This window comes from Cucumis sativus, chromosome 1, assembly GCF_000004075.3.
Source record: "Cucumis sativus cultivar 9930 chromosome 1, Cucumber_9930_V3, whole genome shotgun sequence".
Taxonomy (NCBI): Eukaryota; Viridiplantae; Streptophyta; class Magnoliopsida; order Cucurbitales; family Cucurbitaceae; genus Cucumis; species Cucumis sativus.
The window spans coordinates 9,666,079-9,684,051 of record NC_026655.2 but is presented as its reverse complement, the minus strand read 5'-3'; the positions used below and the strand labels follow the sequence as shown (position 1 = coordinate 9,684,051).

The 17,973-nt window shown below is 28.2% G+C and overlaps 1 protein-coding gene across 1 annotated transcript; it reads right to left on the bottom strand.

Annotated features, from left to right (window-relative positions):
- Positions 1-13,032: 13,032 nt before the first annotated feature.
- On the bottom strand, positions 13,033-14,368 carry LOC101218532. Its single transcript, XM_004139406.3, has 2 exons — positions 13,788-14,368; positions 13,033-13,266 (listed from the first exon to the last, which is right to left on the bottom strand). The coding sequence occupies exons 1-2, from the start codon at positions 14,303-14,305 to the stop codon at positions 13,146-13,148; spliced, it is 639 nt and encodes a 212-aa protein (XP_004139454.1). The 5' UTR covers positions 14,306-14,368; the 3' UTR covers positions 13,033-13,145.
- Between the last annotated feature and the right edge of the window lie 3,605 nt (positions 14,369-17,973).

Genomic DNA, 17,973 nt, shown 5'->3' with positions numbered 1-17,973 from the left:
GAGAATTAAATATAGACCAAAAAAATCAAATATAGAATTAAATAAGTTATTTGATTTTGAAAAAATTAAAATGTTTTACAACAACCTAAAATATTTTTTTTTTAAAGAATTGTAAAAAATAACAAAGTTAGTTTATGGTTTTCTGAATACAAATATGTTTTATTATTATTATTATTATTATTATTATTAAGGAATCCATTTGGATATAAAAATGACTTTTTTGAATTTTCTTTTCAAATCAATGCCAGCAGACTTTTCAGTCTCTTTGCTTTAATATTGCTCTCAATTTCGTCCTTATGCTAATTATAATTTATAAAAGATATTATTATTTTACTTTTTGACTAAAATTTGCTACATATCAACTAAAACAAATAAAATAAACAAATGTATAAAGGTACTTATGGTTGTATTATACTAAAAGAAAATTAATACAAATAGTCATAAGTGTTATTTGTTATATTTTCATAATAATCAACGACAATTAAATAAAGAGATATGTTTAAATAGAGCAAAATAAATATAGTAAATTTTTAATTTTAACAATGATAGACTTTGGTAGACATTTATTATTGTCTATCAACGTCACTAATAGAAATATGTTCGATTTGAAGTCATTAACAACGTACTTTATAATTACTTTAAGTTATCTTTTTATGAAATAATTGTTAAGTGAATTTACTTGTAGCAAATTATAAACCATGATAAAATATAATTATCTTCTTTTAATAAAGCCAAATTAACCTTTTGTATGATGCAACACATTAATATACAAAAGCTAACCAACAAAACACATTGTAAAATCAAATCAAACTTTTAAGTGGCATATTTGACCTCTAGGAATGAGTAAAAGAAAATCAAAATAGGAGTGATCAATGATACTAAAACATATTTGGGCTTTCATCACTCATGAACACTAGCCAAAATGGATGACATAGTAAGAAATGAGTCATAAAACTAATTTAGTGTTTTATTTTTTCATGGAAAACAAAGTTTTCTGATTTTTTTTTTTTTTTTTTTTTTTGTCTAAGATGATGTTTGTTGTCATGATTGAATAAAAAGAGTCTTTTATTATATTTGTAAATAATTTTTTAAAAGTTTTTTTTTTATATATTTGTTGTCCATATTGACTACTAACCAAGGACGCAATTGTATATTAAATAGATTAAGTAATATTTAAAATTGTTCAATGGGACAAACTTAATTAATAGATAAAAATTTAAAGTCAGAGGAGTAAATATATAAGGTTAATTTTCGAAAATATTTTAGACATGTATAATAAAATTTTAAAAGGTCAATTAAGTTGCTATAACTTGAGTAATTTGTTTTTCTAGAATTTCTTTTATCTCCTAATGTAGAATTTATTTATTCTTTGTCATATCTCATCTTCGACGTGTTCGGCGTCATCATTTTCATAAAGAGAATATATTTTTTTATTCTTTTTTCATTATCAAATATAGTGTCATTATTTTTATTATTATTTTTATTATAAAGTTGTGTACCAATATCTAAATAATCAGTCGTCTATCCTAGATAGACAAAAATTAACAACTATCACTAATAGATAAGGGATATATTCAAACAATTATTTAGATTTGGTATAAAACTGTGTACCAAGATTTTTAAAATTTTTTTTGTAATGGTTGCAAATTGAAGTTTAGCAACAACATTATTTGCCATTAAAACATCACTTTTAGCAGCATTTTTTCATTAATAAACTTTAAAATGATATTCTTAAAAACACTAATAAACTTTTCCTATCCTTAAAGTTAATGGATTTTTCACCAATATTGTGCATGTGTACTTACAAGATCTATCAAAAATCAAAATGACAAGTGGGTCGCGGATTCCATGAACACACTTAAAGTGTATTATCTTAAGATACATAGATAATATAAATGAAATAATCATATCTTGACACTAGATAATGAATAGTAACGATAGACATCTATTTAACACATATTTGTAATTTTTAATTATAATAACTTCATATAGATGATGATCGTCATTGTAATAATGTAAGTCTGTATGTTGAAAGATTACTTAAAAGATAAGTGTTTGAAGAAGATATAGAGAAGAATGAAAAGTGTAATATATATAATTTATGAGGCAACGTTTTGGATATATAAAAACAAAACATGTGGGGGAATGGATGAATGAAATAAAATGGATCAAATTTCTATTTATTCCAACACAAAGCACGTAGCCTGTTTTGCTGGTGGTAGAAAAAAACAGAGAAAAAAAAGATTTCTTTTGTTTATTATGTGGGAATCCAAGTTCTAGGATTCTCATTTTCTCACCATTTTATAATGCTACCAAACTTACTTCATACTTTATATATTCACATCAACCAATAAAAACAAATTTTAAGAAAACTTTATGCAGTGTGAATCACAATAATTTTAAATAACATTTAAATTCATCATGGTTTGTTTTTCATCTCAAACTTGTTAAAGTAAATAGAAACAAAATAATTGACAGAAAGGAATAAAAATATTTTCTTCAATGAACGAATTTATACTTACAAATATATATTTAATGCAATGCAGAAAATCTCTTAAGATTTAGCTTTTATTTTTACTTAGATTTTGAATGTCAGTGTATCTCACTGGTGGTTTTATCGTTGAAATTAAAAGCTCTAATTGGTGTGAAATTTGTCCTGCCTATTCTTGCATCTTAATTACTACAATATTTGGTTCACAATTTTATTTTTAAAAAATGCAATATTTATATAAAACTTGGAATAAACAATTCTAATTCATGTTACCTGCTTAAACAAATATGTTTATGGTTACCCTCATCATATTTCACATCTCGATATCCATTATCATAATATACTTTTTTTAAAACTAAAATATCCTATACTCTAAATACTAATTATTATGATTCACTAACTATAAAAACTAATTTATTAAGTTTTTACGGAATAATACAAGATTAAAATGGATTGAATTAAGTCTTAGAGTACTATAATTTTGAACCATTTAAATTATATATATTTATTGGAAGTGAGGTAGGCATGTGCATAAAATTCAGTGATGGGTTTGATTAAAATGGGTCCAGTTGGTGGTTTGCACTTTGCAAGCAGAATGTCATTTCTAAGTTTCTGTCTCTTTTCTCTACCAATTGTCTTTACCTTTGCCTTCCCCTTAGCTGCTGCATTGGATACCACTTTTCCTTTTTCTCTTTCCCATTTCCAATGCATGCAAAATTATTTTAGATACACACTTTTGGGCCTTTTCATTCATCTCTCTCTACTCTCAACTTTATGTTTTTACATTATATTCTTCACATTCATTTTGCCACATCATGATCATGGTAAACAGTGACAGAGTGAAAATAGTTTTGATTCTTAGGCTTTTAAATGTTTTTAAAATATTCACAAACTTTTAAATAAGAGTTCATAAATATTTTCAATCTTAGTTTTGTATGAAATTCATTATTAAACTGTTAGTTTCAAAAATGTTCTTTATAACCACTTATTTTTGTTCGACTTAATTGGGTTAAGTATGCTTATATTTAATTTGAGGATAATTTTAAAGGTGGCACGAAGTAATAATAAAAATTAAATAAAGCCTTTTATTAATGAACGTTTAGATGATTTTTAGATTTAAAAAATGGTGAAATAAAATGATTTAGGGAGGAATTTTCAAAATTTTGAATGATGAGATCTTTTATTTATGCGAAAATCCATTGAATCAATTCTGGAAAAATCAACCACATATCATTTTCTTAAAATACAAATCAATCAGCGTATTATTATTTTAATAAAAAATCAATTACATAATCACTCATATCATTTTCTTTTAATAAAAAATCAATTACCTTTTCAATTTAATATTTTTTCGTTTTAAATAGATTTTGAATTGACATTTGAGAATGAATTTTTTTCTTACACAAGCTTCACATTCTACCTTAAATATGCCCACGATCATCACTACGTCAACAAAAATAGATTTTTTGGCTACGAAAAAAACGTTGAGAGAAAGATACTTTTATCCATAATTAATAACGTGTATAAATACATGTTACGTCCCTCATCTCATACACCACCATAACACACTAAAATCCAAACATGTGACATGCTTAAACCACCTTAAAATTTTTAGTTCCTGAAAAAATTGATTTGAAGTTTGAGGCTAACATATTTTATAAAAAAAAATATATGACTTATTTGCAAGATTAAAAAATAGTAGCTAAAAACTAAATAAAACATGCATCCACCCTGAATAAGTATATGACTAATTAAGTCTTGGGCATTTAAAATTTAGAAGTTGTTAGATGTTTACAAGATTGCATAATGCAAAAAACAATAGCTTAAAACACCCTAAATCACATCAGCACAAGTATACAATTCATTTAAGATTAAAAATTTAAACTTACGAAACTGCGACATGAAAAAGAAATAATAAATAACCTGCTAATAGGTATGAAAGAACTCTAAAACAACCCTATAAATCAACTTGAAACAATTAAAAATTAGATTAGATTTATACATTCAATATTCTAACATATTCTAACATGTGTTCTATTTGGTCTACTTCTGGCAATTTCCCATTATTTTAAAACATATGTTCAAGTGGGTAAGCCAATTACTATTTGTGTTTTATTAGCTTTTGCCTTCACATATAACTGGCCTGTTCGTCATTAATTAAGCATACTGCCCCTTATTGTTGATGAAAGAGAAGAGGGAGTGGGAGCTATTAAAATACTACCCTCTTTGTCATTGTTATGTATTAATATATCTTGATCATGGGTAATTCTTCACTGCTTGTTGTTTCTCGCTTAATTCCTGATTTGAATGTTAATAAATTTGCTCTTAAAGATATGGGGCCATTGAACTACTTTGTTGCTGTTGAAGTGTTGAGAATATAAAAGGTTCATATTATATTAACGAGAATTTGAATTTGAATTTGAAGGGTTGTAGAAATTAAATTGATTAGTGAATTTTGGTTTTTATATCAAATTGTGTCAATTGAGTTTCTGAGGTGTTTTTAGAAGTTAAGAGGGTTCAAATATTTATGGTTTCTTAACCATTGAAATTTTCTTATTACATTTTGTAAGCCTATATATACAAAAATGCATGTTTACAGATTGAATAAAAAATTACTCTTCTCCACACTTCGTGACATCCACACATTGTTTATAATGGGACTAATTTTGTAGATGTCATGTTATATGAAACTGTTGTTGGGCCATTGCAATATGCAAATTTAAACTAGGACATAGATTTCATTTTCTGTTAAAAAAAGCCTGCAATCGTCATTGGAAGCTTGTTAAGTAGATTCTTCGTTACTTACGTAGTACTCTTCATTGTGGTTTATTGTTTCTCAAACCTACTAATCTGTCTCTTCAGTGTTTTGCTTTCTCAGATGGATTGTTTGACCTCCATGATCGCAAATCTACAATTCCATATTGTGTTTATTTTGGTGGTAGCTGGACCTCTCGGAGGCCAAAGAAACAATCAATGATTTCAAGGTCCACAACTGAAGTAGAGTATCATTGTTTAGCTATTGCTGCAACAAAATTAGTTTGGTTGACCTTTTGAACGGTATTAAAGTTTTTTGCCTATAAAGGCAAAAAAAATTATGTCTGGAGTCAATTTTTATTTTTGCCCCAAAACGTTGAAAAAATGGTTAATGCATTAGCCTACGAAGAGAGGACCCATCTTAGAACGATGCCAAAGGTCTCGAAAATTCACATCTAACTATTGGGTGGCCTCATTTTGAACGGTATTAAAGTTTTTTGCCCATAAAGGTCGAAAAAAATATGCTCGGAAGTCAGCTTTTATTTTCACCCCAAAACGTTGAAAAAAGGGTCAATGCATTAGCCTACGAAGAGGGGACCCATCTTAGAACGATGCCAAAGGTCTCGAAAATTCACATCTAACTACTGGGTGACCTCATTTTGAGCGGTATTAAAGTTTTTTTGCCCATAAAGGTCGAAAAAAATATGTCAGGGAGTCAGTTTTTATTTTTGCCCCAAAATTTGGATTGACATATAATTAATTACTTTCGACGAAACATAAGCCTAATTTATAGGAAAATTGCATAAGGTAGCATTTTAAGAATATAATATATCAATTTTAGCTCATTGTTTTAAAATTTTGCAAATATAGCAAAATTTTCACTTCTCCATCTTAAATTTGTTATTATTCCTAAACTACCCTTTAATGACTTATTTATCTTCATTTATTTAATGTCTTACTCATTATTTATTTATTCTTCAACTTTTTACAGGCCCTAATTATTTGTTTATTCTTATACTATAAAAATTATTTATTCTTTCTGTCTTAATTTTAAATATCAATAGTACAATAATTGCAATATGAAATATAATATAATGGTTGTTGATCAGAGTAATTTAACTTCATTTGTGATTTTTTTTTTTTACTTTCTTCGATGTATATTTTGAGTTGAATTTGATTCCAAATGATTTTGTTTTTTTTTTTTACAATAATTTTTTGGTTTTACTTTGTCTCAGTTTCGTATTTCTGTATTGTGATATACTTATATTATATGTATTAGTTGGTTAATATACTTATTACGTGATTTTGTTTTTTCAAATTTTATGCAATTAATTAGAGTGTTATTAAGTATATGAATAATGTAACTCAATGTATCATTATCAAGTATATCAACAATATATTGTTAAAGCATATTAGTAAAGTGAATCATTATCAAGTTTATAAGTGTATATCAATAATATATCAATTGTATAAGTAGGACTTCAAGCATATCAAATGCATTTAATCAATTAATTGTATAAGTGAATAGTACTAAATGTATCTGCAGTATATCAGGTATATCAAACATATATTAGTAATGTTTTAGGTGTGTATCAAAAGGTATCAAGTGTATCAAAGAGTATTAGGTGCATCAAGTGTATCAATCAAATGTATCAGACGTATCAACAAGTATCAGATGTATCAAGATGTGTATCAACGTGTATAAGGTGTATCAAACGTATATTAGTAACAAGGGCATTTGTGACATTTTACCTCTTAATGTGTGGGCTGAACTTTGTTTTTGTCATTTTCGCAAATAATAAAATGTGTGTGCTATGAACTTAATTATTATAACTTATTTTGCTATTTTTACAAGTGCCCATAATTTGTATCCAATTTATATACATGCAGTGCCCTCATCAACTGAATTTTGTAGGGTGTGGATACTATGTCCAAAAATATATACACGAAATAGTGCATATTCCTAGTACTTCCATTACTAGCCTGGTAAGTTTCTATCTTCACTTTTTATATGTTATAATAAAATAAATGATCTAAACTTATTCTTTCCATACCTTTCTTTCTTTGTGTAGTTCAATACAAAAAATGCATATAGGTAAGTGAAGATTGACGAGATTCAAACAAAATAGGCAAGTTTTGTTGGCCAATCTGTTTAAGCTTTTACATTTTTTTTTTTTTTTTTTTTTTTTTTGTGAAGGAACTAGTTTGTACATGCTTTAGTTTTGGGTTTTTTTGCTTGTAGCTTTCTCTACTTGTAGTTTTTGAGGTAGGATTGTATTTTAGTTTTTTACTTTAGTGTGTATTTGTTATAGTACTATATGGAAATGTAAAAAATGTGTATTTGTTGTATATACTTTAGTTAGTGGAAGAACTTGTTGTACACGTACTTTTGTTTTGCAAAATATCATAATCTTACATATTATTTTTAACTTTTGAGTTTTCACTTATGGTGATTGCATTTAGTGTGTTTATTGATATGGAAGTGTGAAAAAGTGTGTTGGTATATTAGGTGTTTTTATATCATTCTAGTCTTGTTGAAAGTATTTTAGTCTAATTAGTATGGTATATTAGTAGTATATCAACGTTTGCTTGAATTAATATCATCCAAAATCCCCATAGTAGTTCTTTCCTTACATTGAAAGATCTTGTTGTTCCTTTCCAACCAGATAATCGTCCACATATGGCCACAACAATAGTGTTGAAAGTTGGGAGAGGGGGGATTAAGGGCTTTATGTATGAGAGTTATCAACTCAGCTTTGTCAAATTGTCATGTAAGTGGAGTACGATTTAATCATTGAACATTTTTTCATAGTTAGGGCTTAAGAATCCTCCAGATAGTGGCAATGCTTGTTGAATTTTTATGAAAATGCAACTTTGAAAATGTATTACTTATGGGTATTTATGTTCTATCTCATTTTGTTGTGATCAATTTAGATGCATAATATGCACTAAAAATTTGTTAAAGTCTTAGACTTATCTGCTTTTTTTAATAGGGTTGGAAGGACTTCAAGGTACGTTTTGTTAAAGCATATTTTATATTGATAAATTTGAAGATGTCAAAGTCTATCACAATGATAATATTAATATGTTTAGTTTTTGTGCTGAGGTTTAGGATTCTTATCTTGATAACATTTTGAACCATTCATTAATTCAATATTGTATGATATAAGAAAATGAATTTTCGTAGAAGTGTAAAATTGATGAAAAGTAGTTGAAATGTGAAGAAAAAGAAGAACTTAAGATGAAATAGTGATAATTGGAAAGATGTTGTTGGAAGCAAGTATCACATAAGACAGCACCAACAACAAAAGGAGGTTGAAGTTTGTTGTTGTTGTGAAGAAGGGAGTAGGGAAACCATTATTAAAAGTGAGGTTAACAAACAGAAAGAAGAAAAGTAAAACCCAATACTTCTTCATAATTTAATATAATATAATGATAGTAGGAAGTACAGAGAATTAAGTTTGAGGGTTATACTCCTTTTACACCCATTTATACGGTCCACCACGATAAGAGCATCGTATATGTGTGTAGAGTATCTTGATTCCTATGCTTTCACTAGATAGTAGAATATCTCCTCCAATCCAATGCTCCCTTTCAAATTACATTACTAAGAATTTATTTGTAAATACAGTACAATAGATGATGTTGTTCCTCTTATAGATGATTCTAATGTTGTAGAGTGCAAAAGAAAGTATGTATGACGTTTTGCATTGTACATCTTGTTACTGCCATATGGGAGGGGATTTCTATGCATCAAATCTCTTTATTGCTGGTGTAGGATTATCTCTTGCTACTTCAATATTTTCATTTAGTTTCGAAGCATGGATGGTGCATCATCATGAGAGAAGATTTGTTAATATGGTTTTGCACTTGGATTTATTTAAGGTAGACTACGTAAATTTGATCTTCATTGGCTTTTTCAGTTTGGTTCTACCAAGCTACTGGTTATGGGGGCATAGTTTATCGCCATGAGGTATTTTTCTTTAGTTTTTGTTATCGTGTCAGATTTCTCATATCTCCAATTGAGAAATGATTTCCTATATGTAGAGTGTTGAAGAAAAAATTGCTTATGCTAAAGATAGAACAATAACTACAAGGTTTCAATTCTATTTAATGTAGTTCTATTTTGAAGCAAATGCCTCATCAGTTTGGACTTATAGAACAACAATTCCACTAGAAGAATTCCAGTTTCTTTAGGAGAATTGAAATCTCTTGTGTTCACGTGAGTTCCATTCTTGCCACTCATTTTTTGAGCTTGGTTAATATTGGTTTAGATGTTTTATTTTCTTTGTTACTCCAACTTTTATTAGCCAACAATTTTATTTTATAACTATGGTTTGATCATAATCTCACAAAAAGTTATTGTTCCATGTTTTAAAGAACAGTATCTTAGTATCTTTCCACTTCTGCTTGGTAGTTGATGTTAGGATTGTGTGGATAGGAAGTAGGTTCAAATGGGTGAAGTAGATTCAATTTATCTCTCCTTTAAATTGTAGTTGGAATTGGTACCTTGTGTTGGCATTACAAATGTCAACCTTCAAACACTTCTTTTTTTCTTCACTGTGTTTTTTATATAATTTAGCAGAAGTTTTGTTACTTGTTGGAGCTTCATCTGGTACAATAAAGTTAAGGGATGTTAAAGAGGCTAAAAGTAAGTTCATTCAACTAATTTCTTCCTTTGACTGATATATATACGTCTTATTTGATATTTATAGTAAAATTACGAATGATATAGAATTATGCTTAACAAATATGTTTACTTTACTTCGATAAATCCCGTGGTTGTTGATGTTGATGGGATATTCAACAATGAATCCTTAGTATAAAATGAGCACCATGGCAACATCAATCCTTCATATAGAACTAGTGGTCTTGTATAATAAATTAAGGACAGAACGATATGTTTCTTTATTTATTTCATGATAGTTGGTTTTGCAGTTAATGTAATTGTGGTCTATCACTAATAAAACATCATTGATTGACAGCATCTTTTTCTTTTTCTTTTTTTTTTCTTCTATGCCAGCTAGCTTCGGAGTAAAACTTTCTGTGACTGTCTGCTATATATTCATCTTGTACTCTCTTTAAGCGAGTTGCACTCTCTTGTCTTGTGATGTATGCTTATATTCATGTTGCCTTTGTAGGTTCAACTGGAGCTGACAACTTCATGAGTTTTCCTTTAAAGAAGCTAATCTAGACCATCAAAATACACTGGCTAGCATGGTTCAAGCAACAAAGAATATATTCAGAGATGAAGGCTTACCAGTTGGTTGTTTATATATGCTTGTGCAGAAAATCATATGTTATATGGTTCTTGATGGTATTTATACTGGTTTTGATTAAGGGTTGGAATTTCATACTTGTAAATTGTTCAAGCTTGATTGAAAATGTACGAATATTACAAAGTGTATTACAACGTGTATATATTAAAGTGTCGACCATTTATTTCTATATGGGTGTTATGTATTATAACATTATTGTCATTCAAATGGTTCGTGTAATGGCTGAGCGACAAGGAGAACAGGAAAAAACGGTAATAATTGAGAAATTTGTAACATGAATTAAATGTCATAATATATAAATTTGTTACACTCCATAATTGTCGTCAATATTAAAACAATGACATTTTTGTTATAAAAAAAACTGTCACGATTGCCCTATATTTGACAGGAAAAAAATGTCATCAATAGCAAAACAATGACATTTAATTTTCTAAAAAAACTGTCACGATTGACATATCCTTGACATTTAAAAAATGTCATAATAAACGAATTTGTGACATTTTTAAACTGTCGTTAATATACAAATGGGGACATTTATCTGTTGTCATAATATAAAATATGACAGTTATTTATTGTCATAATATAAAATATGACAGTTATTTGTTGTCATAAAATAGTAATTAACGACATTTATTTTCTGTCATAAAAAACTTATTGCGACAGTTTTCAAAAACTGTCATGGAATGACTTTTTATGACTCCTGATACTATGACTGTAAATAAATGTCACAGATTTTATTCGTGACAGAAAATAACTATCGTTGTAAACTATTTTTGTTGTAGTGGGGTTGGATGTTGGATATGAAAGTGTAGATGTTGAAAGGGTGTTGGGTGATGTGTATTCGTTGTAGTACTATATGGAAGTGTGAAAAAGTGTGTTGGTATATTAGGTATTGGATCTTGTGCATTGCAGGTGAAATAGAAATATTTGGTTTGCCATGGAGAAATAGACATTTTATAGCTAGCAAGCGTACAATAACAATTTTTTTTATTGTTTTGTCATGGAACTATGGAAAAGAGTATTCTGGTTTTTTAGGTGTTGAATTTTATAGTTAGAAATATTACTCGTTTGCCATGGAAGTGTGGAAAAGTGTATGTTGGTTTTGTAGGTGTTGATCTTTTGCCTTGCACGTAAAATAAAAATAATATATAAGGTGTATCATGGAGTAGTAGGCATTCTATAGCTAGTAATTTTTAAATATTTTTATAATATTTGATGACGAAAATTTCATGTCGTAATTCGTGACAAAAAATTTTAGTTTCGACATCATAAAAAAAGGACCATAATGCAATAATTTAAAAAAAAACGGACCAAACAAGGCTTTGATGTCGTTTTAAAATAGACATTAAAGAAATTCATTCGTGTCGGTTTAAAAACGACATCAAATGCTATCTGACACTGAAGATCTTTAATAACACCATAAAAAATATTGGTTTAAAAACAACATTAAATATCTTTAATGTCCTTTTGAAACCAACATTGAAACAAAAACGGTATTAAAGACCTTTAATAAAGCTAGCATATATGTCGGTTGGCAACCGACACTAAAGACCGTTAATGTCGATTTCGATTTTAAATCGACCTCAAAGGCTAAATTTCTTCTGGTCAATATTTTCTCCATTCAAATTTGAATTCTCTATGATGTTTCCAAATCTATTGAAATTCAGTAAAGCATCATGGCTAGGCTGATCTAGAAAACACCAGTCCTTAAGTTCGACCTTAGTCTTCTGTAAGAAATTCCTATTGGAAAGTTTTGCACTTAAGCTTTTTAAGAGAAAACATGTGTTTTAATAGAATTAATTCGTAGAATTTTAAGCATATCATATGTGAGGTAACATTTTAACTTGATTAATTATTAAAGTGATTTAAGTATTTGATTATAATAATTAATGTGACGTTTCATTAAATATATTAAATTTACAATTATATAAGATTGTTCATGCTTAATTAAATAAAATAAATACGTACATATCATTTTTGTTTATAATACCATTTCTCATGCATGACCAAATATTTTCATTTTTTATTCTTAAATATTCTTTTATTAAACATCTATAAGACTTTAAACCAAACAACTCATAAAAGTAATCAGAGATAATTTTAATTATCTGTTTGTTAATTTCTTTTCTTTTTCTTTGAGTGTAAGAGAGTGGTATAGGCACCTTCCATTTGCCTCGAGACAAGGAAGGAGGAAGAAATAATCAATCAAGCTTCACATAGAAGAAAGAATTATACTTTTCTTAATAAATAAATTTAGAGAGAGAGAAGAGAGACTTCTTTTTTCTTTTCTTTTTCCTGTAATTAATAAGTTTTAGATGTTTCTTTTTTCTAGGTCACCATTACACTTTTTTCTTTTTCTTCACACACATCAACAAATTAAATTATATAATCTTAGTCAACTCTTCCAAAACCAAACTCTACTTCCCTTAACCTGATCTTTTAATCTTCTATACCATTTTTCTACATTATTATTCAAACACAAATCATGAAAATTCAAAAAACTGAAAATAAATAATTACAAGATCAACTCTCTCTATTCATAAAAATAACACAATTAAAACTTTGAGTTACAAATCTTTGGGATCATTATTGAGCAAGAAGAACACAACAAGATGAAAATCTCATAGATCAACTTTACATTTTTTATTATCAAAAACTGTAGAATCATTGAACTTAAGCCTAAGGCTATCACAATAAACCTCCACCAACCGATCTCTCGATGTCCATCTCTCCATAATGTAACTGATAAGAACACCAAAAAAAATGTTTAATTTACACCAAAACTATATGTTAAAAAACTAAAAAATAACTTAAATAGCATATGAAAACATTTATAAATAACAAAATTGATGTATATTGTAAAAGTAATATACACAAGCTTAATTATCAAAATCTAAAAATAAAGCAAAAAAATAATGGTCATCTTGTTAGTACTTAAAAATAGAAACAAGGTATTACTTCAAATTTGAGGGAAAGTAAAGTTGTTCATTTGAACTCTCTTGTGTCACTTAGTTTATTGTTGATTTAAATTTTATCTTTTTGTTATATATTAACATTTTTATTATAAATTTTGAAAGTGTACAAATTCACACTTTCATGAGTGGAAACTATTATTGGTATTTAATCAAATTCGGTAGAAATTAGGTTTGAGATACTAAATTTAAGATTTTTAAAAATTTGATTTTAAGTTGTAGAACTAAAAAGAATACAAATTTTGAATTAAAAAAAAAAAAACAAACAAACATATAGTCAAATGGTTTTACCTGACTTTAGCCGAGAAGCGAAGCTCCGGACTGATACCCTCCAACTTCATCAATTCTTTCATGTGGCCAAATGGGTAAATGAAGTTGCCTTGGATGGTGGAGGTCAAGACGGTTTTGTTTTTCGGTGGCTGGGTGAAGCTGGGGATGTCGGACCAAAACGACAACCCCATATCACTAACTATCATCCTCATGGAATCCATACGAATGGAGGCTTTTTTGTTAGGGTTATAGCTTGTAACAGTAAAAGCTATGGTCGCATTCAACTTTCTATCAGTTAAACTATGGGGTATAACTTGGCCAGTTTCCACAATGATATCTGGGTTTCTGGGAAACACAATAAGCCAACATATAATCATTGCGATAGCCACAAGAATCATTAAACCCAATAAGGTTCTTCCTGTGATTCTCAACACCCTTGTTCTTTTTGCGGTCCCATGTTTTATTACATAGGACATTTCTTTTGATGATGATGATGATGGTGGTGGTGGTGGTTCTCCTGCTTTACCATTGCTCCTCATCTGTTTTTTTCTTTTCAGCACTTTTTCACTTTTCGGTGGTTTTGATATATTTTCTTTTTGATGTTTAAGTGAACGGATGATATATTATATTGATGAGTATAAGAAGTGTGTGTATGTGTACTATTTTAGTTTGCTTGATGTTGGGAAGACGAATATGTTCTCGATTTTGAATTAGGGTTTTTGTGTTTACTTATAGTTCAAGATTTGTAGGGTTTTCTTCCAATGTATTGAGGATGTGGATAAGACTAAAATCAAGTTTATACATTTAGTTCAGATTCTTAATAATTGAGACAACTCATAAAGCTTAGGTGTATAAGATTGATATTTGCGTAAAAACATTATTAAAATATGATAGATTTTTGGAAGTTTGATATATCAACATCCTAAACTCATGAATGATTAAATGAACATATCTTTCACCAAAAGTATATATATATACACATAGGGGCATTTTCAAATATGGAAAATGAAGAATCGCAATCTTTACAAATATAATAAAATTTTCAGATCTTTCGCTGATAGACTTCTATCCGTATTTATCCGTGTATATCGTCATTTTATAGACAATATATGATATAGAAGTTAATCAACTTAATTATGTATTAGAAATACGTTTGTCATTTTCAATTGATAGCACTCAAGAAGCATTGTTATCCTAAGCCTAAATTGTGTTAGTTCTCATGAATTAATTAATGTCCATTCCAGTGCTTTTATAGAAAAATGAGTAATTTAGGTTTCCAAGACAATTGTGATGCGAAACCAAGAAAAACGGAAGAGAAACAAGTAAATAAAGAACAAAGGTGGAAATGGACGTCTGTGACCATAGCGTTGCAATGTTGAAGGGATAAAAGTCTTATGGCAGTGGAAAATTTTACTAATCATTTCTCAAATTAATTTGAGAATCCCAAAATACTAGTACATTGGCAAAATTTAGAATAAAATTTTTAAATAAAAACTAAGCGTACTTTTAATTTAAAAGATACAGAAAACATATTTTTTTTTATGTCTTTGAATCTACAAACCACCGAATTGCGAACACCACTTGTCGAATACCTTATTCTCTAGGATCAGTTTGGTTTGTGGCAACTAATTGAGATGGAAAAAAGTTTAGAGATATTTGAGAGAAACTCTTTTCTTTTGCGGAGAGCAACAACATCAGTCTTTATTGTTATTATTAATTCGTTTTAAAGAAAACTGTTTTCTTCTAGATATTTATAAGAGAAATTTTCAAAAATAGCAAATTTGATAAAATATCTACAACCTATAGCAAACTCTATCACTAATAGTCATTGGTATGCTATAGTGATAGATTACTATAAGTGATAGAATCCAAAATTTTACTATAGCTAGTAAATATTTTAATTTATTTTACTATTTTGAAAAATGCCCCTATTTATAACTCTTTTACCTTCTTGGAATAGAAAATGGAGGAGGAGAGAATTGTTGGATTCTATTAATTTAAAAAACATTAAATTAATAGATATTTCAAATCTACTAATTAATTAACCATCAATCAATTAGTTAATAATTAATTAAATCAAAATTAATTAATATTTCAATTAAATCTTATTTAATGTATATCTCTCCAATATCTTGTAATTTTATATTAATTTAATCAAATAAAATTTAGTTAAATAATATTAAACTAAATTATTAATTAATTCTTCGATGAATTAATAATTAAATTAAATATCTTATATTTAACTTAAGTTAAATTTGAATCATATTCAAATATAAGTTTCTCTCGTACCCAATAATTTTAATATGAATCCAATTGACATTAAATTAGAACTTAAACTTATTCAAATATTTTATCTCTCATAAATTAATTTTGAATCGTATTCAAAATTAAATTTATATAATAAAGTTTGGTAAACTTTATCTTGTAATGTGTCATTATACACTATATTAATTTCCGAAATAAATTTGAACATTTCAAATTACAACCAATATAAATAAATCTCATTACCCTTTATGAGTTAGGAAGAGGACCTAATGAACCTACAGACCAGAAGCTGCAACGATCTGAGATTAATTGGCTAAACTCATTAATCACACTAATCAATATTCGTTAACTGTGTGTACACTCCATAAAGACTCACAGGTGAACTCTTCTCACTGTACATACATTTCTTTGTCTACGGATATAGACCAATAATAGTAAGTTAGTCCTTCATAAGTGTTTGTAACACCAGTTGTGTCAATTTACCGTTTTATTTCTGGGTTACCTATAATCTTTAAATACGAGTGCTCCTCTAATGAACAACTTGTTTATGGTCCTACCAATAAACATAAACTCCTCTCGTACCATAGAGAGGGTAGGACCCTTTGTTCAAGTCTTGGACGCACCATGTAAGGGAACACTCATCTACTTACCCTAAAGTAGAGAATGAATGAATGAATTCCAATTTGTGTAATTATGCTTCCATCTCCCCACTCGGTCTTGTCCCCAAAATGATAAGCTTATTAAGTTGGAGATCTAGTCACTTTCACCCATACAAATCAATGGATAATCTCTCACGAATAGGAGTTTATAATACACTTAGGATTAAGACTAAGTTACCTAAGTCATCCTAATGAAATAGAAACCTAACTAGTTAAACGTAGTTACATCTAATGATTACTATTTCGCGATCTAGTCTTACGCAATCTCATTACATAGGATACCCTCACTCGCATGTCAACTACACGAACGCGTTGGATCATTGCATTTGTATCAAATACAAAGTGAGTCGTATCTATAATGTTACTAGGATAAGGTACCCAACCTTATCCCTATACTATAGACGCTTTAAGTTGATCTCGAACATTAATCCATGTATGTCTCTACATATTGTTCAAGACTCATTAAACAACTTAAAATGTTAGTTTATTGGATTTGGGTTATTAAAACAACTAATAATATAATCAATAACAATTATTACAATAATAACATTTTATTAACAACGACCAATGGATTATATTTACAATCTACTAGTTTTAATTTAAGACATAAATCCCAACAAATGTAACATGATCTAGCATTGCAACGTTGGGCAGATGGTGCCCGGGCAAACAGAAAATAGGACATGGTTACAATGCTGACCTATTTTTCAGACAATCACCAACTTCTTCAATTTTGAGTAGTGCACTATCTAAGAATCTGGATAGGCATTGCAATGCTATAAATCTGATTTCAAATACATATGTCATTTCATCACATTTTCTCATCCCAAGCTTTCTCATCCTCTTTAAAATGGCTTAAGGATAAAAAAATATGTTTTCTCCCCCTTTATTTTCTTGTTTATTTATTATATTTATTTTATTTAGTTTCGTAATTTAATTTTGGAAAACTGGTATAGATGAAAAAAATATTTTTAAAATAATAGTTCATGACACCTCATTTTTTCATATTGCGAATATGACAAATATGACAAGTAATTAGTGATATTATAGGGCTATCAGAGGGTTATTGACTTTTAAATTTACTATTTTTGTAATTTAGAAAATGTAGTGACATCAATTCTATTATCATAAACATTTTTTTTTTTTTTTGCTCATTTTGCAAGTGCCCTTTTAATTTTTGTAATTACTTTTCTCTAACATTTTGTTTGTGAAATTTAGAGTCTATTAATTTATCTCTAATTTTATGGAGTAACTTGGGATATTAACAAAAATAGGATAATTTT

Coding starts and splice junctions, on each gene's coding strand:
- LOC101218532 (XM_004139406.3), bottom strand. CDS start 14,305: ATGAGGAGCAATGGTAAAGCAGGAGAACCACCACCACCACCATCATCA. Junction 13,267..13,787: donor CGCTTCTCGGCTAAAGTCAG/GTAAAACCATTT, acceptor TGTTCTTATCAG/TTACATTATGGAGAGATGGA.